Source organism: Camellia sinensis, chromosome 9, assembly GCF_055761805.1.
Source record: "Camellia sinensis isolate YWXY chromosome 9, ASM5576180v1, whole genome shotgun sequence".
In the NCBI taxonomy this organism is placed as follows: domain Eukaryota; kingdom Viridiplantae; phylum Streptophyta; class Magnoliopsida; order Ericales; family Theaceae; genus Camellia; species Camellia sinensis.
Window position 1 is genome coordinate 160,626,031 of NC_138969.1, and position 20,267 is coordinate 160,646,297.

At 37.9% G+C, this 20,267-nt stretch overlaps 1 protein-coding gene across 1 annotated transcript; it reads right to left on the reverse strand.

Annotated features, from left to right (window-relative positions):
- Positions 1 to 18,373: 18,373 nt before the first annotated feature.
- Positions 18,374 to 19,630, reverse strand: LOC114296242 (uncharacterized). Its single transcript, XM_028240527.2, has one exon. The coding sequence runs from the start codon at positions 19,322 to 19,324 to the stop codon at positions 18,503 to 18,505; it is 822 nt and encodes a 273-aa protein (XP_028096328.1). The 5' UTR covers positions 19,325 to 19,630; the 3' UTR covers positions 18,374 to 18,502.
- Positions 19,631 to 20,267: the final 637 nt, after the last annotated feature.

Below are 20,267 nucleotides of genomic sequence, written 5' to 3' on the forward strand. Positions count from 1 at the left end.
CACTTATATTTGATCAAACTTGCATGTGCTCAAATCATTAGAATGTTATTATTACAACCAGAAATTAGAAGTAATGCCTTATCTTTTGAAGAATTTATGGATAGGCACAAAAAGATATTTGAATTGTTTTCTAAGGGATGACCAACAAAAGGAAACATTAAAATGCTTTAGTAAGAATGCAAATCAGATACTTACCACAATGTTCAAATACGAAAGGTTGTTACGAAGTTTCACTTCTTCCTCAAGCTCTCTAATGTGAACCTATTAAGCATATTTAAAGAAATGATTCAGATATATAGGACCACAAACACAATGTTTCATATACAAATTACCATAAATGTAAATAAAGCAATTAAATTGGAAGTGATTTTTAACTTTGAAGCACTCTTACTGCAACTAAAACATTGATATATACCAATACCAAAAACAATTGAAAAAAGTAACAAAGAAATAAATAAATATATCCAAAAGAATCACCATAAACAAAATATATCTTTTAGAAATGAAGGAGCACCAAATCCAAAATCAGGAAGAGCACTTCTCAAAATAATAATAAAAAAAAAAAAAGTATAAGAACATTATCCAAAAACAAAACCACTGCTCGCATCCGCTGTGCACCACAACTCATCATCATTCTGCAAATCACCACTAAATAATGTTCTAAATAAAGCTTAAGTAAATACAAAATATTCAATAAACACCAAAAATATTTTGTCTAATTAGAAACTATGAGTAAAAAATATGACCATCTATATTATTTTCGGCTTAACGTTAACAGTCAGGTTAACCTTAATGTTCACATTAACCCATTTAATGTTAACAATCCTTAACCCATTTGACTAACATGAAATAAAAATGGGTGTTAACATGAAACCATTTTCTTCCTTTAACTCCCATTTGATTTGACAGAGAGTGAGAGCTTTGTTGGTGATGGTGGGGATGATGGGATGACAAAACACAGAGTATCCAAATTTGTAGGGAAAAGATAAGTTTATTAGTGATTCTATTCACAGATAAATTCAGCACTGACAATTGGAAAAGAAATTTTAAATCACAATAAGGAAAATGAAAAGAAATTTATACAAAAAAATTAATTTATCCAATAGACTTGTAACATTAAATAATTAAATCATACTTGAAAAATTATTGAATATTCTTCGAATGCCATAAAAGTATATACATATGGTACTTCTGATCAATGAGATTGCAAAAATAAAAAATGAATGAGAATGACTTTATCTGTGACGACCCCAAAATATATATCTGAAATTACTTTTATGTCCACGTGGGTTAATACATTTTAATTTAACGATATATGTTTGAATTAAGGAATTATCTGTTGAGTCGCAGCTTTAAAATTGAAATTACCGACCTTTATGGATTCAGAAATCGAAATTGAGTGCTTGGTTATGCTAATGGGAATTTTCAGAACTAATTGGGAAAATTAATTGAAAATCTAATTCGTCTGATTCGTTAATGCACGTTTGGGTGGTTAATTTTGTACTGCAAATTGAAAGCCTTAGAGGCTTCAGAAACCAAAATAGAGGGCATATTCATGATCAGTGTAATTTTTAGAGTTATCTGAAAAGTTTAATTGAAATTTAATTTCGTACGATTCGTAAGGCCATGTTTGGCTCTCCCTTGTGTTAATCTTGTGTGTGTGTATATTATATACATGGATGCCTTAGGAGTTGTTGAACTCATCTATTTGAACCAAAATATCTAGAGAAAGGGGAAGCCACGTGAGAGAGAGAGTTCTTGAGAGAACTCAAAGAGAAATGAAGGAAAGCTTGGAGATTGAAGAGCTTTAAAGGGGAAATTCAAGAATTTGGATTAAGGTATGTGGTTTTAACTATTATCTTTGTAAATGATTCAATTACTACATGAAATCAAGGATTAACTTGGAAATTTAAAATGTAAATGAGCTAGTGTTTTGGGATTTTGGATGAAATGGGTTGAATTCAAGGAATTGAACTTTGCTTTCCTTAAATTTGTTTGATTTGGGGCCAATCTTAACAATCATTTGTGGAATAACAAGTTTTGGTGTGAAAATCAACCATATGTAAGATGTATTTTTATGATTTTGGAGTTTATATTTTGGAAGTTTGATTATATAGAAAGATGGGGCTTGAATTTTTAAATTGAGGCAAAGATTGATTTATTTAAGATGGGGTTATACTTGAGTGTTGATAGTTTATCACCTTGTGGGTCAATTCTATATGTTTTGGAGTGATTTATGTTTAGAACCAAGCTTAAAATGGAAAGAACCAAGTGTTGGAGCAAAAGAGTTATTTTCGGACTGGTTTTTTTTGCCCAGACCGCACGAGCGGCCACGGGCGTCGCACGAGCGGAGCATGGAGGAAAAAAGAAGGTTTTCATTCTGCTTTTGGGCGCTTGAGCGGCCGAGTTTCTTCACTCAAGCGGAATTGGGCCGCACGAGCGGCCAAAGTGGGCGCACGAGCGGCCAACCCTGTTTTAGCTTATACCTTGTAACTTTGAACAAGCATATCTTTTGTATCCGGACTCCATTTTGAGTGATTCTTGAGCCTAAAATCAAGCCCCAGAAGTCTAGTTTCCAATGGAGGTGGTCTCACCCAAAAATTATAAGTACAGAAATAGTTATGCCCAAATTAGTGACGACTATTCACTCTCTGTTTACCGAGTTTGTACCGTTTCTTCGTCTGAACCTTTCTCCTATCGATTCCTCTTATCTTTTGAGGCATGGGTTATAACCTATGGAGGATTAATGAGTCTAGCACCACCATAGCTATTGAGTAAGGAATAAAAAGAGATTGGTTTTAATCTCATATTATGTGTTGTGCACTGTGTTTGTAGGTCAAGACGAGGACATCGTACCATTTCTACCGGGCACCGATCACTGTGAGTAATAGTACTGTAATCGAACATTTGATTACCGTTAATAATTCTTTTTATTAACGCTCTGCGCTTCAGACGTAGTTATGTTAATATTATGTTGATTGGGAAACAGTGTGGACATTGAAAGATTTTTGTGAACATTAGTATGACTCTGAACCTACGCTGTATTCTAGCTATGGCTAATGATTATCGTAAATATACCATCCTATGAATTACTCATGATTCTGCATAAGAATTGCATACAAACTATTAACACTGTGAAGTTGGTTAATAGAAAGGAATTGAATATCAATAACATTGTTACGTGATTCATGTTATGTTATGAACTGTTCTGACCTATTGATGTAATGTTACCTTTACCTTCAGACTATTGTTAATATTAATGTTCTACTAATTACGAGACAAGTATGTCGACCTACAAAGAACCACGAGGAAATCTAAGTGCATCGTTGGATCATACGTTTTGTTTACTATTGATAGTTAATGTTGACATTTCATTATCTGCAAGTTAGTGGTATTGGTTCATGACAAGCAAATGGGATGTATGTGCATTATGGAACTATGGTATCTACGTATCTCTGGAATGTGGTTACCTTTTGCTAACAATAATCAGCAACGTTCTGTTAACTTATATTACCGATGGTAATTCATGTGAATAATAGGAAGAATGTATGTACTTTCTATATGATTCTGAAGTTAATCTGTTCTGATGATTTCTGGTATGGAACAAAGTGCTATACGGAACTAAGTGCTACACTTTGGTGGGAGCCACCTCTAGAATCCGTACGAGCCACCTCTTGAGTCCATACATATTTATTTCTTGGCCGCTAGGCCGTTCTGTTATTTCTGGGCCGTTAGGCCGTTCTGTTATCTCTGGGCCGCTAGGCTGTTCTGTTATTTTTGGGCCGTTAGGCCGTTCTGTTATTTCTGGGCCGTTAAGCCGTTCTGTTATCTCTGGGCCGCTAGGCCGTTCTGTTATTTCTGGGCCGATAGACCGTTTTGTTATTTCTGGGCCGATGACCGTTCTGTGTATTACTGGGCTTAAAGCCACACTGTTAAGGAAATTGGGCCCATGGCCGTTCTATAAATGACTACAGAATGTAATTAATCATATGCCTTCACAGTTATATGCTTTGTTATTTAAGTTAACCATTACATTATTTATGTGCTATTATTTACTGAGTTTTACTCACTCTGTATTTTGTCTGTTTCTGTAGGTAACCAACTGGAAAGCCAGTCCTAACCCTCGAGACTTGTCTATCTCTTGTCAACCTCAGTGTGTCCAGGCACTTAAGATGGAACCCGTACATTTTGTAAAGCTTTAGCTAGGTTTTCGGTTTATGCTTTGATTGTCTGCCTATGGTTGAATGTAAATAACCCCTTTCTTCTTTAGTACTTTTGTGTGAATGTGAATGACTGTAACTAAAGCTCGGGTATATGCTTCCTGTGTATTATCTACCTAATATAATGTTTGCTGTCCTGGCATAGTAGTGGTAACTCAATGGATGATGTTTTATGTTATTTAATTTTATTAATGCTTCCGTCCAGGCCCCATATATTACGTATATCAGGTTAAGTTGTCACGACCCAAACCCGGCCCCATAGGTTTAGCACCGTAACCGGCCAGTAATCCGAGATTACCGAAGGCCTGCAGAACAGTAATACAGTAAAACAGAGTACAGGGCCTGGCGGAAGCCAATACAGTAATTAAATAGTGTCCATTGAGCTGTGACAGTCTGTATGCAAAAAGGCTTTTCATACATTCACACATAAACAGTACAGAACAGTAAGTACAATATTTACATCCATTCAAACTAGGGACTCAACCCTATAGAACAGTACAGAAAACATTCCGTCTGTACAAAACAGTGCGGTCTATACAAAATTTACAGTCACACAGTACAGGGACCTAATCCCTGTATAACAGTACAGTAAACAGTCAGGCTATACAAAACAGTTAGACAGTACAGAAGACAGGCGGGGGAAAACCAACAAAACACCCCCAAGCCATAGCATGGCAACTCGGAACCTCGCAGTGAGGCACAAAGGCTGGCTTGACAAAACTGGAGTAACCCTGACGCCTCTAGCTGCGGTCTGGTGCCTGTACACCTACATATATATATGAGCAGTGAGCTAAAGCCCAGTGAATAACACAATATGTAAAGAGGTTAAGAATGAATGTCCTTACAGTATGAAAACAGTTCATTTCAATCAGTCATTCAGTTGTTCAGTACAGTAAACAGTCATATGTGGTACATCCATTAGCATAACAGTAACAGTAGGTCTTAAAAGACCGAACAGTAATGATGGCCATCAGTCAGTAAACAGTAGTGGTTCCACGCGGGAACCGACAGAGATCTCTGTAACAGTAACAGTAACAGTAAACCGTAGGTACTAAGGATGCCACAGTACAGTTCAGAAATAAAGGACATACATTCATTCAGTAAATAATACCAGTTCAGTAAACAGTTCAGTTCAGTATTCAAAAGATAATTAGTTGAACATATCTTTACACAATTGTTACTCACAGAGTTCTGGGCTACAGTATGCTAGAGCGTGTCTCCCCAGTTGCCAACCCTACACAGTTCACAGGTTGAACACACTAAGCTGCACAGTTGGGAAATCTCATAACTTAATCCCTAATTGCCTTGGTGTGTTCTACAATGATATCCTCATCAAGATGCCTTAAACTAGGCCTAAGAATGCCTAGGATGGAATGAGGATGCAAAAATACACTTAGAAAACATTTTGCAAACTTTGCTGAAAATAGGGGCTTCGCTCGAGCGAGACCTTCTACGCTCGAGCGTAAGTCCAAAATCGAAGGCTTCGCTCGAGCGAGGAATCCTTCGCTCGAGCGGTCTGCAAAACAGTAAAAGTACTGGATGCTGAAATTTTACGCGCGATGGTCGCTCGATGGTCGCTCGAGCGGAGCCCTGGACAAAGGTGCTCGCTCGAGCGTGGAATCCTTCGCTCGAGCGAGGAAGCCAAATCTGGAATTTCCAGATCTGCCTCCCAAGCTCAAACCAAGCATTCAACCACTCCAAACTCGACCTCTTGGGCCCAAATTCTGGAAAACATCATTAAATTCAATGTATAACAAGTTTCAAAGCTCAATTTATGAATTCAAGCCCCAAAGGTGAGTCAAATAAAACCACGTTCAAACCCATTTTCAAGAACAACATTCAAACATGCATGAATGAGTTTTAAACCAAATTGAAGCTCCAAAGCTTGCTCAAATGAGCTCATTTCTTTCCAAAACCAGATGAAAACATGGTCTATAACAACAATATGAGCATGCATGTACCAATGTCCATGTAATCAACCTCAAAATGCAACAATACCAACATGCATGCAAGAAATGATCTTCAATCCATCATTTATGGACCAAATCATGACTTAGCTCTACAAATTAACATGAATCATGCAAGAATGAACTCAAGGACAGCAACAAGAAGATGGATGTCCTACCTTAATCTTGTAGAATTAGGAGTGAGGGAGCTCAAATTAGTAAATACACTTCAATTCTTCAAGATTCACAAGCTAATCAACAAAAACACTTCTCTCCCTCCCTAACTCTCTCTATGGTCGGCAATGAGAGGGGAAATGGCTGAGGAAATGTTGTCTTAGGCTCAAGTGTGTGTATTGAGTGGGCCACTAAGGGTGGCAAAATGGTAATTAAGCTTAACTCTTTAATTAGCTTATTTAATCTAATTTAATCATACCTAATCAATTTTCAGATAATTATACCATAAAATCACATTAAATATGAGAGTCACGGAACATCAATCGGTTTCTAATTCGGCCGCCGATAAGGCCTTCAATTAGCAGTTTAAACATATAAACATGAACAGATAATCAGACAATCAAACAGATAGAATGCAATTAACTATCATATACTCAGTTAATTCAGATTCCAATTTCAATCAGTCAGTTCAGTACCTTACTCAGTTCAATTATCAGTCAGTTATCAGTCATTATCCGTTTCGTTTAACAGTAATCAGTGATTATCGGTAATCAATCAGTTCCTAATCAGTAAACAGTATGAGGGTTGTTACAGTCTCCCCTCCTTATAAAGAGTTTAGTCCTCTAAACTCGAGTTACCTTCATTCTGGAAGAAAACAGGATTCAGTGGAAACAGTTCAGGATATCGTTTAGCCATGTCATCTTCCCTTTCCCAAGTGGCATACACGCCACCATGGTTCTGCCAGTCAACTTTCACTAACGGGATCTCTTTGTTCCTCAGTTTCTTGATCCGTCGGTTTACAATCTGTATAGGCCGTTCCTCGTAAGTGTAGTCATCACTCAACACTATCCGAGCAGGCTCAATCACATGGAAAGGATCCCGGAGATAATCTCTTAACATAGAAATGTGGAAAACATTATGCATGTGTTCCATTTCAGGAGGGAGCGCAACTTGATACGCCACCGGATTGATTTTCTCAATAATCTCGTATGGTCCGACGTATCTCGGTGCTAGCTTGCCTTTGACTCCGAAACGAGTCTGGCCTTTCATTGGTGTCACTTTCACAAAAACGTGATCACCCACTTCATACTCTCTGTCCCGTCTTCTGACATCTGCATAACTTTTCTGTCTACTCTGTGCAGTTTTCAGTCTTTGTTGTATCAGTTTCACTTTCTCAGTTGTTTCATACACAATCTCGGGCCCAAGCAAAGGCCCATCTCCAACTTCTGCCCAGCAAATTGGAGATCTACATTTTCTGCCATACAATGCCTCAAAAGGCGCCATACCAATACTCGAATGGTAGCTGTTGTTGTAGGCGAATTCAGCTAAGGGCAAGTGACTTTCCCAGTTTCCCTGAAAATCAAGGACACACATTCTCAGTAAATCCTCCAGAGTTTGGATGGTCCTTTCTGATTGGCCATCTGTCTGAGGATGATAGGCACTACTCAGTCTCAGTTCAGTACCCAATGCAGTCTGTAGGCTTTGCCAAAACCTCGATGTAAACTTCGAATCCCTGTCAGAAATAATAGACACAGGCACTCCATGCAGTCTTACAATTTCATCAATATAGATAACAGCCAATTTGTCCGCATTATAGATTGTCTTGACAGGTAAGAAGTGAGCAGATTTGGTTAGTCTATCAACAATAACCCAAATTGAATCCATACCTTTTCTGGAGCGAGGTAATCCAACGATAAAATCCATCGTGATATGCTCCCATTTCCACTCTGGTATGGGTAGGGGTTGCAATAATCCGGCAGGTCGTTGATGTTCAGCTTTGACCTGTTGGCAATGAAGACATTTGGATACAAAATCAGCAATTTCTTTCTTCATTCCCGGCCACCAGAAATTCTGTTTCAGATCTTGGTACATTTTCGTATTCCCCAGGTGGATAGACAATTTCGAATTGTGGCCTTCTTGCAGGACTCTTCTTTTCAGTTCAGTATCATTTGGTACACACAGTCTTTCTTGAAATTTCAGTACATTATTCTCAAATTTGAATCCCGGTCTCGGTTTAGATTCTCTTTCTTCGATGATCTTTTTCAAGAAGTCATCCAGTTGCTGTTTCTCTTTAACCTCTTCAATCAGTGCCGGTTGAGCAGAAATAGCAGCTAAAGTTCCACCTTGTTTTCTCAAAACAATTTCTATTTCAGATTTTTCAAGGTCACAAAGCAACTCTTTCTGCCCTGTAAGCAAACAGGCTAAGTTTCCAATCGATTTCCGGCTCAATGCATCGGCAACGGTATTGGCTTTTCCCGGATGGTACAATATCTGTAGGTCATAGTCTTTAATCAGTTCCAGCCATCTCCGCTGTCTCATATTCAGTTCTTTCTGTGTGAAGAAATACTTTAAACTCTTGTGGTCGGTGTATACTTCACATGTCACCCCGTAAAGATAGTGACGCCAGATTTTCAGTGCAAATACTACTGCAGCAAGTTCCAGATCATGGGTTGGGTAGTTCTTTTCATGTGGTCTCAGTTGTCGGGAAGCATAAGCAATAACTTTCCCATTCTGCATTAAAACACACCCCAGACCCTTATGAGAAGCATCACTAAATACAGTATAACCATCCGTACCTGAAGGTAAGGTAAGAACTGGTGCAGTCACTAATCGAGTTTTCAACTCCTGGAAGGCAGATTTCCTTTGGTCAGTCCAGTCAAATGATGTCCCCTTTTGTGTTAACTGTGTCAGTGGTAGGGCAATTTTGGAGAAATCTTTGACAAATCTTCTGTAATATCCAGCCAGTCCCAAAAAGCTTCGGACTTCAGTCACATTGGTCGGTCTAGGCCAGTTCACTACAGCTTCAATTTTCTGCGGGTCAACAGAAATTCCATTTTTGCTAACAACATGCCCCAAAAACATAACATGGTCAAGCCAAAATTCACATTTAGACAGCTTAGCATACAGTTTCTGTTCTCTTAAGGTTTGTAGGGCAAGTCTCAGATGATATTCATGCTGTTCTATGCTTTTGGAGTAAATCAATATGTCATCGATAAATACAACAATAAAGTCATCAAGGTATGGTTTAAAAATTCTGTTCATAAGGTCCATAAAAGCAGCTGGTGCGTTCGTGACTCCAAAAGGCATAACTAGAAATTCATAATGTCCATACCTTGTTCTAAAAGCAGTTTTATCAATGTCTTCCGGTTTAACCTTCAGTTGATGATACCCCGATCTGAGATCAATCTTAGAAAACACTTGTGCACCCTGTAACTGATCAAATAAATCATCAATGCGTGGCAATGGGTATTTGTTCTTTATAGTTACCTTATTCAGTTCACGGTAGTCGATGCACAGTCTCAGTGAGCCATCTTTCTTCTTGACAAACAAAACAGGAGCACCCCATGGCGAAGTGCTAGGTCTGATAAACTTTTTGTCTAACAGTTCTTGCAGTTGCACTTTCAGTTCTTTCAGTTCAGTTGGAGCCATTCGGTAGGGGGCTTTAGAAACTGGTTGTGTTCCGGGAATCACATCAACGGTAAATTCAATCTCCCTGTCAGTCAAATCTCCTGGAAGATTATCTGGGAAAACATCTGGAAATTCTCTGACTATAGGAATGCAATTCACATCATTTTTAACGCTATCATCAGTAGACACAGTCAGTACAGAACACAGATATCCTTTACACCCCTTTCTAATTAATTTAACAGCTTTTACTGACGAAATCAAATACGGAGGTACTACTCCACTCCCATTAAACACAAATTCAGGTAGGCCAGGTGGACGGAAAACAACTTGCTTGGTCACACAGTCAATAGTGTCATGATATTTTTGTAACCAATCCATCCCCAATATTACGTCAAAATGATCAATGTTCAATGGCAGTAAATCAATAAACAGATGCATATCCCCAACAATGATTTCACATGCAGGGTACATATAAGCACATGTCATGGACCCTCCTACGGGTGATGATACGGCTAGCAGATAGTTCATAGGTTCTAAGGGTCTATTCAATTTCCGTGAGAAAGCATGCGATACATAAGAATGTGTAGACCCCGAATCAATCAGTACATATGCATTTTGAGTACAGATAGAGAGAATACCTGACACAACGGTCAGGTATTCTGCACATCTCCCGGTACTAGTGCGAACACTCGGCCTTGCCTCACAGGCTCTTTCCCGGCAGCTTTAGGGTTAGGCTTTGGTGGAGCATTTGATGCTGCTGCGCTTGGTGCAGCTTTACCACTGGCTTGTGGAGCAGAGGGGCAGTCTTTAACCATGTGGCCCACCTTGCCACACCTGTAACAGGCTCCAGATATTCTGTAACAGACTCCCTTGTGCTTCTTGCCACACTCAGGACAGGGTGGTATGAATCCACTCCCTTGACTGGGGCTAGTTGTTGTCCCCATATTCTGTTTCTTGTTGGCTGGGTTGTGCTTGCCTTTCTTGAATTTGAAACCCTGCCTTTTTCCATGCCATTCAGTTGTTGGTGTTTCAGATTGTTTCACCGCTGCAATGTTCGACTCGGCCATCAATGCCCGGTCGAGAACACCCACAAAAGTCGGTAACTTCAAAACATTTATCCGGTCAAGTATTGCCACATTAAGGCCACCTTCAAATTTTCTGGCCTTCTTATACTCAGTATCCACCATATGCGGTGCATAACGGGCAAGTTCAGTAAATTTGGTTTCATATTCTGCAACGGACATTGTGCCCTGCTTCAACTGTTCAAATTCAGTCACTTTCCTATCCCTAACACACTGAGGGAAATACTTTTCAAAGAAGGACTCCTTGAACTGAGCCCATGTCATAACAGTATTTGTGTCACGGGTCAACATCCACCACCTTCTAGCCTCTTCTTGTAGGGTGAAGGTAGCTAACAATACTTTATTTGCTTCTGAGCACGGAAACACTTCAAATAGTTTTTCTGTTTCAAGCACCCAAGCTTCAGCCTTTAACGGTTCGAGGCCTCCCTGAAAGGATGGCGGTTTCATCTTGCTGAATTTATGGGTGAGAGCAATAATATCCCCATCATCCACATTCGCATTAGGTTCCGGCCGAACCGGAGGAGGAGGAGGTGGGGGCGGTTGGTTCTGCTGTTGCTCAAGTCTAGCAGTTATCAGTTCTATCATTCTTTCCATTCTTTCCATTCTTGCCTCAGTAGATGAGGACTCAGGTTCATTTGCATTGTCCATTTCACTATAAGCAGTTATAACAGTTTTAAACATAAGCAGTCATTTGTTTACCAGTTTAACACATTAGCAGATCTTCAGTCATAACGTAATCACACACTTAACATGCTCATGAGATGCCCTAATCACTTTCTAGGACACCCTATAGCTCATTTGGACACGTGTGTGCGGTATAACTCGTGGTAAGTATCGCTCTGATACCACTCTGTCACGACCCAAACCCGGCCCCATAGGTTTAGCACCGTAACCGGCCAGTAATCCAAGATTACCGAAGGCCTGCAGAACAGTAATACAGTAAAACAGAGTACAGGGCCTGGCGGAAGCCAATACAGTAATTAAATAGTGTCCATTGAGCTGTGACAGTCTGTATGCAAAAAGGCTTTTCATACATTCACACATAAACAGTACAGAACAGTAAGTACAATATTTACATCCATTCAAACTAGGGACTCAACCCTATAGAACAGTACAAAAAACATTCCGTCTGTACAAAACAGTGCGGTCTATACAAAATTTATAGTCACACAGTACAGGGACCTAATCCCTGTATAACAGTACAGTAAACAGTCAGGCTATACAAAACAGTTAGACAGTACAGAAAACAGGCGGGGGAAAACCAACAAAACACCCCCAAGCCATAGCATGGCAACTCGGAACCTCGCAGTGAGGCACAAAGGCTGGCTTGACAAAACTGGAGTAACCCTGACGCCTCTAGCTGCGGTCTGGTACCTGTACACCTACATATATATATGAGCAGTGAGCTAAAGCCCAGTGAATAACACAATATGTAAAGAGGTTAAGAATGAATGTCCTTACAGTATGAAAACAGTTCATTTCAATCAGTCATTCAGTTGTTCAGTACAGTAAACAGTCATATGTGGTACATCCATTAGCATAACAGTAACAGTAGGTCTTAAAAGACCGAACAGTAATGATGGCCATCAGTCAGTAAACAGTAGTGGTTCCACGAGGGAACCGACAGAGATCTCTGTAACAGTAACAGTAACAGTAAACCGTAGGTACTAAGGATGCCACAGTACAGTTCAGAAATAAAGGACATACATTCATTCAGTAAATAATACCAGTTCAGTAAACAGTTCAGTTCAGTATTCAAAAGATAATTAGTTGAACATATCTTTACACAATTGTTACTCACAGAGTTCTGGGCTACAGTATGCTAGAGCGTGTCTCCCCAGTTGCCAACCCTACACAGTTCACAGGTTGAACACACTAAGCTGCACAGTTGGGAAATCTCATAACTTAATCCCTAATTGCCTTGGTGTGTTCTACAATGATATCCTCATCAAGATGCCTTAAACTAGGCCTAAGAATGCCTAGGATGGAATGAGGATGCAAAAATACACTTAGAAAACATTTTGCAAACTTTGCTGAAAATAGGGGCTTCGCTCGAGCGAGACCTTCTACGCTCGAGCGTAAGTCCAAAATCGAAGGCTTCGCTCGAGCGAGGAATCCTTCGCTCGAGCGGTCTGCAAAACAGTAAAAGTACTGGATGCTGAAATTTTACGCGCGATGGTCGCTCGATGGTCGCTCGAGCGGAGCCCTGGACAAAGGTGCTCGCTCGAGCGTGGAATCCTTCGCTCGAGCGAGGAAGCCAAATCTGGAATTTCCAGATCTGCCTCCCAAGCTCAAACCAAGCATTCAACCACTCCAAACTCGACCTCTTGGGCCCAAATTCTGGAAAACATCATTAAATTCAATGTATAACAAGTTTCAAAGCTCAATTTATGAATTCAAGCCCCAAAGGTGAGTCAAATAAAACCACGTTCAAACCCATTTTCAAGAACAACATTCAAACATGCATGAATGAGTTTTAAACCAAATTGAAGCTCCAAAGCTTGCTCAAATGAGCTCATTTCTTTCCAAAACCAGATGAAAACATGGTCTATAACAACAATATGAGCATGCATGTACCAATGTCCATGTAATCAACCTCAAAATGCAACAATACCAACATGCATGCAAGAAATGATCTTCAATCCATCATTTATGGACCAAATCATGACTTAGCTCTACAAATTAACATGAATCATGCAAGAATGAACTCAAGGACAGCAACAAGAAGATGGATGTCCTACCTTAATCTTGTAGAATTAGGAGTGAGGGAGCTCAAATTAGTAAATACACTTCAATTCTTCAAGATTCACAAGCTAATCAACAAAAACACTTCTCTCCCTCCCTAACTCTCTCTATGGTCGGCAATGAGAGGGGAAATGGCTGAGGAAATGTTGTCTTAGGCTCAAGTGTGTGTATTGAGTGGGCCACTAAGGGTGGCAAAATGGTAATTAAGCTTAACTCTTTAATTAGCTTATTTAATCTAATTTAATCATACCTAATCAATTTTCAGATAATTATACCATAAAATCACATTAAATATGAGAGTCACGGAACATCAATCGGTTTCTAATTCGGCCGCCGATAAGGCCTTCAATTAGCAGTTTAAACATATAAACATGAACAGATAATCAGACAATCAAACAGATAGAATGCAATTAACTATCATATACTCAGTTAATTCAGATTCCAATTTCAATCAGTCAGTTCAGTACCTTACTCAGTTCAATTATCAGTCAGTTATCAGTCATTATCCGTTTCGTTTAACAGTAATCAGTGATTATCGGTAATCAATCAGTTCCTAATCAGTAAACAGTATGAGGGTTGTTACATAAGTGTCCGTTTCTGAATAAGTCATGCCCGAAACTTTTAGGGACGGGTTTGGGGTGTGACATTATCTCTATCAAATTGACCAAAGTAGGTCAAGTCAATTTTGACAATTGCTTTTCATGTACAAAAAGCCTAAGTTCAAGTTTGATTTGTTTTTGTATAATTTATTTTTTTAATTTTGACCCATAATTTATTTGTTTAAGGTTTCAATCTTTTTCTTTGAACTTTTTTTCTTAATGCATTCTCTTTGCTAAATATATATTTCTCATATATTAGGAGAAATTAATAATGTCCACTCTTAAAATGATGCACATCATAAGATAGTTATGAATTTTTATGATGAAAATTACCAATGTTTGTAGTGTGTGTTAAAGTCAATTTGTGTGTGTGTAAATTCTATTAAAACATTTTATCAAACACTTAATAAGCAAGGAAGATAGAATGGTTCTCGAATATTTTAGTAACAACCAAACGATAGTAATGGCACAACAACCATTCAATAGAGTAACTCAATACAATAGTCCCACAAATTCCTACTAATTCAAAGTAAATGGGTTTCGTGGAACCCAACCAACTCTTCATATATTTGTGTATATATACATAGATAATATATATGTATAAGAAAAAACACAAAACCCATAAAAGTGTGCCCAAAATCCTACATGCATATAGAAAATTAAAGAAAAACAATACTCACAATTTGATTTTGGGAATCGTTCTTTCTCTGTTCCACTAATGATCAATTGATGGTCTCTATGGCTTCAAAGAAAAAAAATTTGTAATCAATATATATACACACAATAATCTATTAAGAAAGAGATGAGAGTATTACCTTTACTTTGTACAACAGAACACCCAACAAACCCATAATTTATTTGTTTAAGGTTTCAATCTTGTTCTTTGAATATATATATTTTTTTAATGCATTCTCTTGGCTAAATATTGATTTATCATGTATTGATTTCACATATATTAGGGGAAATTAATAATGTCCACTCTTAAAAGGATGCACATTATAAGATAGTTATGAATTTTTATGATGAAAATTACCAATGTATGTGGTGTGTGTTAAAGTCAATTTGTGTGTGTGTAAATTCCATTGAAACATTTTATCAAACACTTAATAAATAAGGAAGATAGAATGGTTATCGAACATTTTAGTAACAACCAAGCGATAGTAAACCATTTAATAGAGTAACTCAATACAATAGTCCCACAAATTCCTACTAAATCAAAGTAAATGGGTTTCGTGGAACGCAACCAACTCTTCATATATGTGTGTATATTTACATAGATAATATATATGTATAAGAAAAAACATAAAACCCATAAAAGTATACCCAAAATCCTACATGCACCTAGAAAATTAAAGAAAAACAATACTCACAGTTTGATTTTGGGAATCGTTCTTTCTCTATTCCACTAATGATCAATTGATAGAAAAAAAAACAAAAAAAAAATATGTAATCAATAGATATACACACAATAATCTATTAAGAAAGAGATGAGAGTATTACCTTTACTTTGCAGAACAGAGCACCCAACAAACCCATAATTTATTTGTTTAAAGTTTCAATCTTGTTCTTTGAATATATATATATATATATATTTAATGCATTCTCTTGGCTAAATATTAATTTATCATGTATTGATTTCTCATATATTAGGGGAAATTAATAATGTCCACTCTTAAAAGGATGCACATCATATTAATAAAGTTTGTTTATTTGTCCCAAAAAAAAAAAGATGCACATCATAAGATAGTTATGAATTTTTATGATGAAAATTACCAATGTGTGTAGCGTGTGTTAAAGTCAATTTGTGTGTATGTAAATTTCATTGAAACATTTTATCAAACACTTAATAAGCAAGGAAGATAGAATGGTTATCAAACATTTTTGTAACAACCAAACAATAGTAATGGCACAACAACCATTCAATAGAATAACCCAATACAGTAGTCCCACTAATTCCTACTAAATCAAAGTAAATGAGTTTCGTGGAACCCAACCAACTCTTCATATATATGTGTGTATATATACATAGATAATATATATGAATAAGAAAAATCAACAAAACCCATAAAAGTATACCCAAAATCCTACATGCATCTAGAAAATTAAAGAAAAGCAATACTCACAGTTTGATTCCACTAATAATCAATTGAGGCCTCGTTTGGGAAGTGACTATTTTAGTAGGCTATTTTAATTTTTGGCTATTTTAATAGGCTAAAATTTTTATATTTGGGAAGACGATTGGATTTTTTTGTGGTTAAATGTGATGTTTGTGAAAGAAAAAGTGAAATGATTATGGGTTTGATGTCATATTTTGTCTTATTAGCTATTTTAGCCTATTTTGTCTTTTTGTGATTTTTAACCTAAATTAGGCTATTTTTTTTCTTTCCAAACACCCCATGAGACTCATATTGTGTGGGTCCCATACTTATATGAAACATTTAGTAAAATTTTTTAAAATCTTTAATATTATTTTTAAAAGTATGAAAGCCCAAATCCATCTTGCTGCCCAAGTTTGTTAGTAGCACATGAGTTGGCCTCCCAATAACAATGTTATCTCTATCTTGTTCCCAACTGGTATTGTAATAACCAGCAATCAAGAATAATGATTTTAAGCTTAAAATTTGAGTTATTTTCATCCATCACCATCCTTGCATCCATTTCTACTTCACTATTCCTCAAGCTGCACTTGGCGTGAGCGGATCCTCTGGAGTTAATCTCCTAGAGTGATCTCCTAAAGTACTTGATCGAATGGCTGAGAATAACACTCACCAAAACGACGTCGTTTTGGTGAGTATTTTGAGAAGAAAAAAAAAATCCGATTTTGGTGTTTCAAAACAACGAAGGTTCCTGGAAATCTGAAATTAAAGAGAGAGAGAGAGAGAGAGAGAGAGAAGGGCAGAGAGTTTCCGACGTCCGACGCGCCACCGTCGCCGCTGCCGCTGCCACACCGCTGGGGTGCAACTATTCCAGACTATATCTTGAACCTGTAATGGGACTCTTGCTGAATTTTTGCTATATTCCAGTCACTTGAGAAATGGGACTGTTGCTGAATTTTTGTCTGCAAAATTTTGGAGTTTGAGTGCTTTGTGGGTTTGTGTCTGAATCAAATATTGTTTGAGTCTGAATCTGTGGGTTTGTGTCTGAATCAAATGTTGTTTCTTGGAGTTTGAGTGCTTTGAACCTGTTGTTTCTCTGGTTCTAAAGAGAAGGAGGAGATTCTCTCTCTAACCTATTCCTTTCTCCTTCCCGGTCTGCAAAAAAAAAAAAAAAAATCAAAACCAAAACGACGTCGTTTTGGAGAGGGAACATCTCAACCATTGATTTCATTAATTGGACACGTGTCGCATCATAAATTATCACTCTAGAAGATCACTTCAGGGAATCACCCTAGAGGATCCGAACTCGCACTTGGCCGCCCAGCATTAGCCCATCAAAATCCATAATTTTACTTAAACGCTTATCATCGTATCAATATTTGAATCTGATATCATTCTCTCACTCATAATGAGGGTGTTTGGTGGAACTTTTTTAAGTCAACTTATGACTTCTGACTTTTAAAAAGTTATTTTGGACTGTTTGGTTAAACTTTTTTTAAACAGTTTCTGATTCTAACAACTTGTTTTAAGTCAAAAAAAACTGATTCTGAGAAGCTGCTCACCCCTTGCTTCTGATTTTCAGCTTTTGCTGTGGACATGTTAATTCACGGTTATACTCTTGGATTTTTTTATTTTTTATTTTTTTAAAAATAGAAAAAGACTCAAATGGACTACTAAATATTATTATTATTTTTTATGAAAAATGTAGACAAATAGTGAATAATAAAAAATAAAAATTAATTAAAAAAGTTACTTCACAGCTTATTTAACAAACACTACTCAGCAACTTAAATCTATAATCTAACAGTTATACCAAACAGATTAACAGCTTCTAATTAAAGTCATAATGTATAATCTGTTAAGTTACAATCTATAATCTGTTTTAACATCTACACCAAACAGCACCAATATCGCTTCTTATTTCACAACCAAACGAAAACAACTTTTCATATGGCTACTTCCCACACATATACCAATTTAAGTTATTACTACATTAATTTGTAGAAAAAAAATCGCAAGATTTTTCTATCCAAATATATCCATAATGGGATAAAGAACTAATCACACAAAGGGTAAATTTGTAATTTCGTAACCAGACAAAGATTTCGTCTACCAAAAATTTTAGCATTGACTTTTGATTAGGTTGAGACAAATAAACAAAGCAATAACATTTTTTGGTCCTACGTCATTCCAAAAATGACCCCCAATATTGTTCAAAATTACAAAATGACCCTATAGAAATATGAAACATTCCAGGGACACAAGCGGGTTTTCAAGTGACTCGTTCGTTGTCGTCGGTGATAGCCACGTGTCCTCTTCGGGTTTACGGGTCTTCTCATTCACTTCGGATCTCTCCCGGACCGGACTCTTCCCGGTTTTCCTACCCGACGGACTCCGACCCACACCCGCTCTCCCAGCGCCACCAGTCTCCGCCGCACGCGTCGCCGGCGACCTCGACCGCCGCCCGGAGCTCTCCCCCAAATCCCGCCTCCTCCCTTCCGCCGCCACCGCCGGACGTCGCTCTCTTCCGGGCACCGATCTGACCCGACCAGGAGAGGGATCCGATCTTCTCGCCGGAGTTCTACCAATTTCTCTCCTCTCGCCGGAAATTGCTCTGTTTCGGAACTTGGCCGGCGATCTGACCTCGTCCTCTCTCTTCTCCGTCGTCACAGTGGAGAGGCTCTCGCTCAAGCTACAAATCTCAGAGACCTCTGAGACCTCCTCTGTAGTAGTAGTAGTGATCATCATTAATGGCGTCTCCAATTTGTCGACATTGTTGTTGTTGTTGTTGTTGATGTTGTTCTCTTCTTCTCGGATCTTATGAATCGGTGCTGGGTTCGATCCAATCTTCTTCTCTTCGTCGTCTTCAACGATTTTAGGAACGTGGGGTTTCGGAGTCGGAGTCTCGGATAGTACTTCCTTCACCGTCTCTTCTTCCGGCGGTGGCGCAGCCTTGGAGTGGTGGGGAATGTTGGATCTTACGGAGGAGGAATGGGGGTGGTGGTGGTTGGGAGCTATGGCGGGTTTGTTGGGGGTACTGACACAGCAACCCATTTGGGTTTTTGGGTATGTAAAGTAAGTATATGTATATCTATGTAAGAAGGGACTCAATCGGAAGATGGGTTTGCATTTTGGGTGGTGGTGGTGGTGGTGGAGGTGGAAGAATGGTGGGGACTGTGCGGCGAAATTGGGCGGGGAGGAGGGTGTTTTCCGGCGAGAGATTTGAGAGTTGATGAGTGTGGAGCTGTGTGACTGGTGAGAGAGAAATGGGTGTGAATGTGTAAGGTCAATGGAAAGTGTATTTATTGGGGGGATACTAGCAATATTTACATACAGGGGAGCATTTATTGAGGGATACTTGAAACATTTACATAGAGGGGAGAGAGAGAGAGAGTATTTTTTAGTAGGAAAATATTTTACAAAATCTCTCATAATTTAACTTTATCTCCCCAGTGTCAACTTTTTATTAATTATAGTTTGAGAAATATGTTAAAAATTAATTTTTTTTCTCTCATAATTTAACTTTATCTCCCCAGTGTCAACTTTTTATTAATTATAGTTTGAGAAATATGTTAAAAATTAATTTTTTTAAAAAAATTATAAAGAAAATATAGAGATGATATCAATTAAAGAAGTCGAAAATTTTAAAAGTTGATTTTTAATATAGATGTCAAAATAAGCTATATGGAATCCACCACCTTTGTTATGTTATTGTGGGTACAAAATGTAAATCTCTAAGGCTCTATTTGGAAAGATAGGTTGTGGATTTTTTTGACTATTTTAACTATAAAAGATAAAATAGACTATTGTAGTCACAATAAACAAAATATCACATCCAACTCATAATCATTACACTCTTCTTTCACACCAAAAAGTCCTTCACAAACTAAGCTTTTTAACCCCGATTAAAATAGCCAAAAAAAAATCAAAAAACCAACTCACTTCCCAAACCAACCCTAAGTATTATTCAGTGTGTTTGGTTTAAGTTTTCTGGATT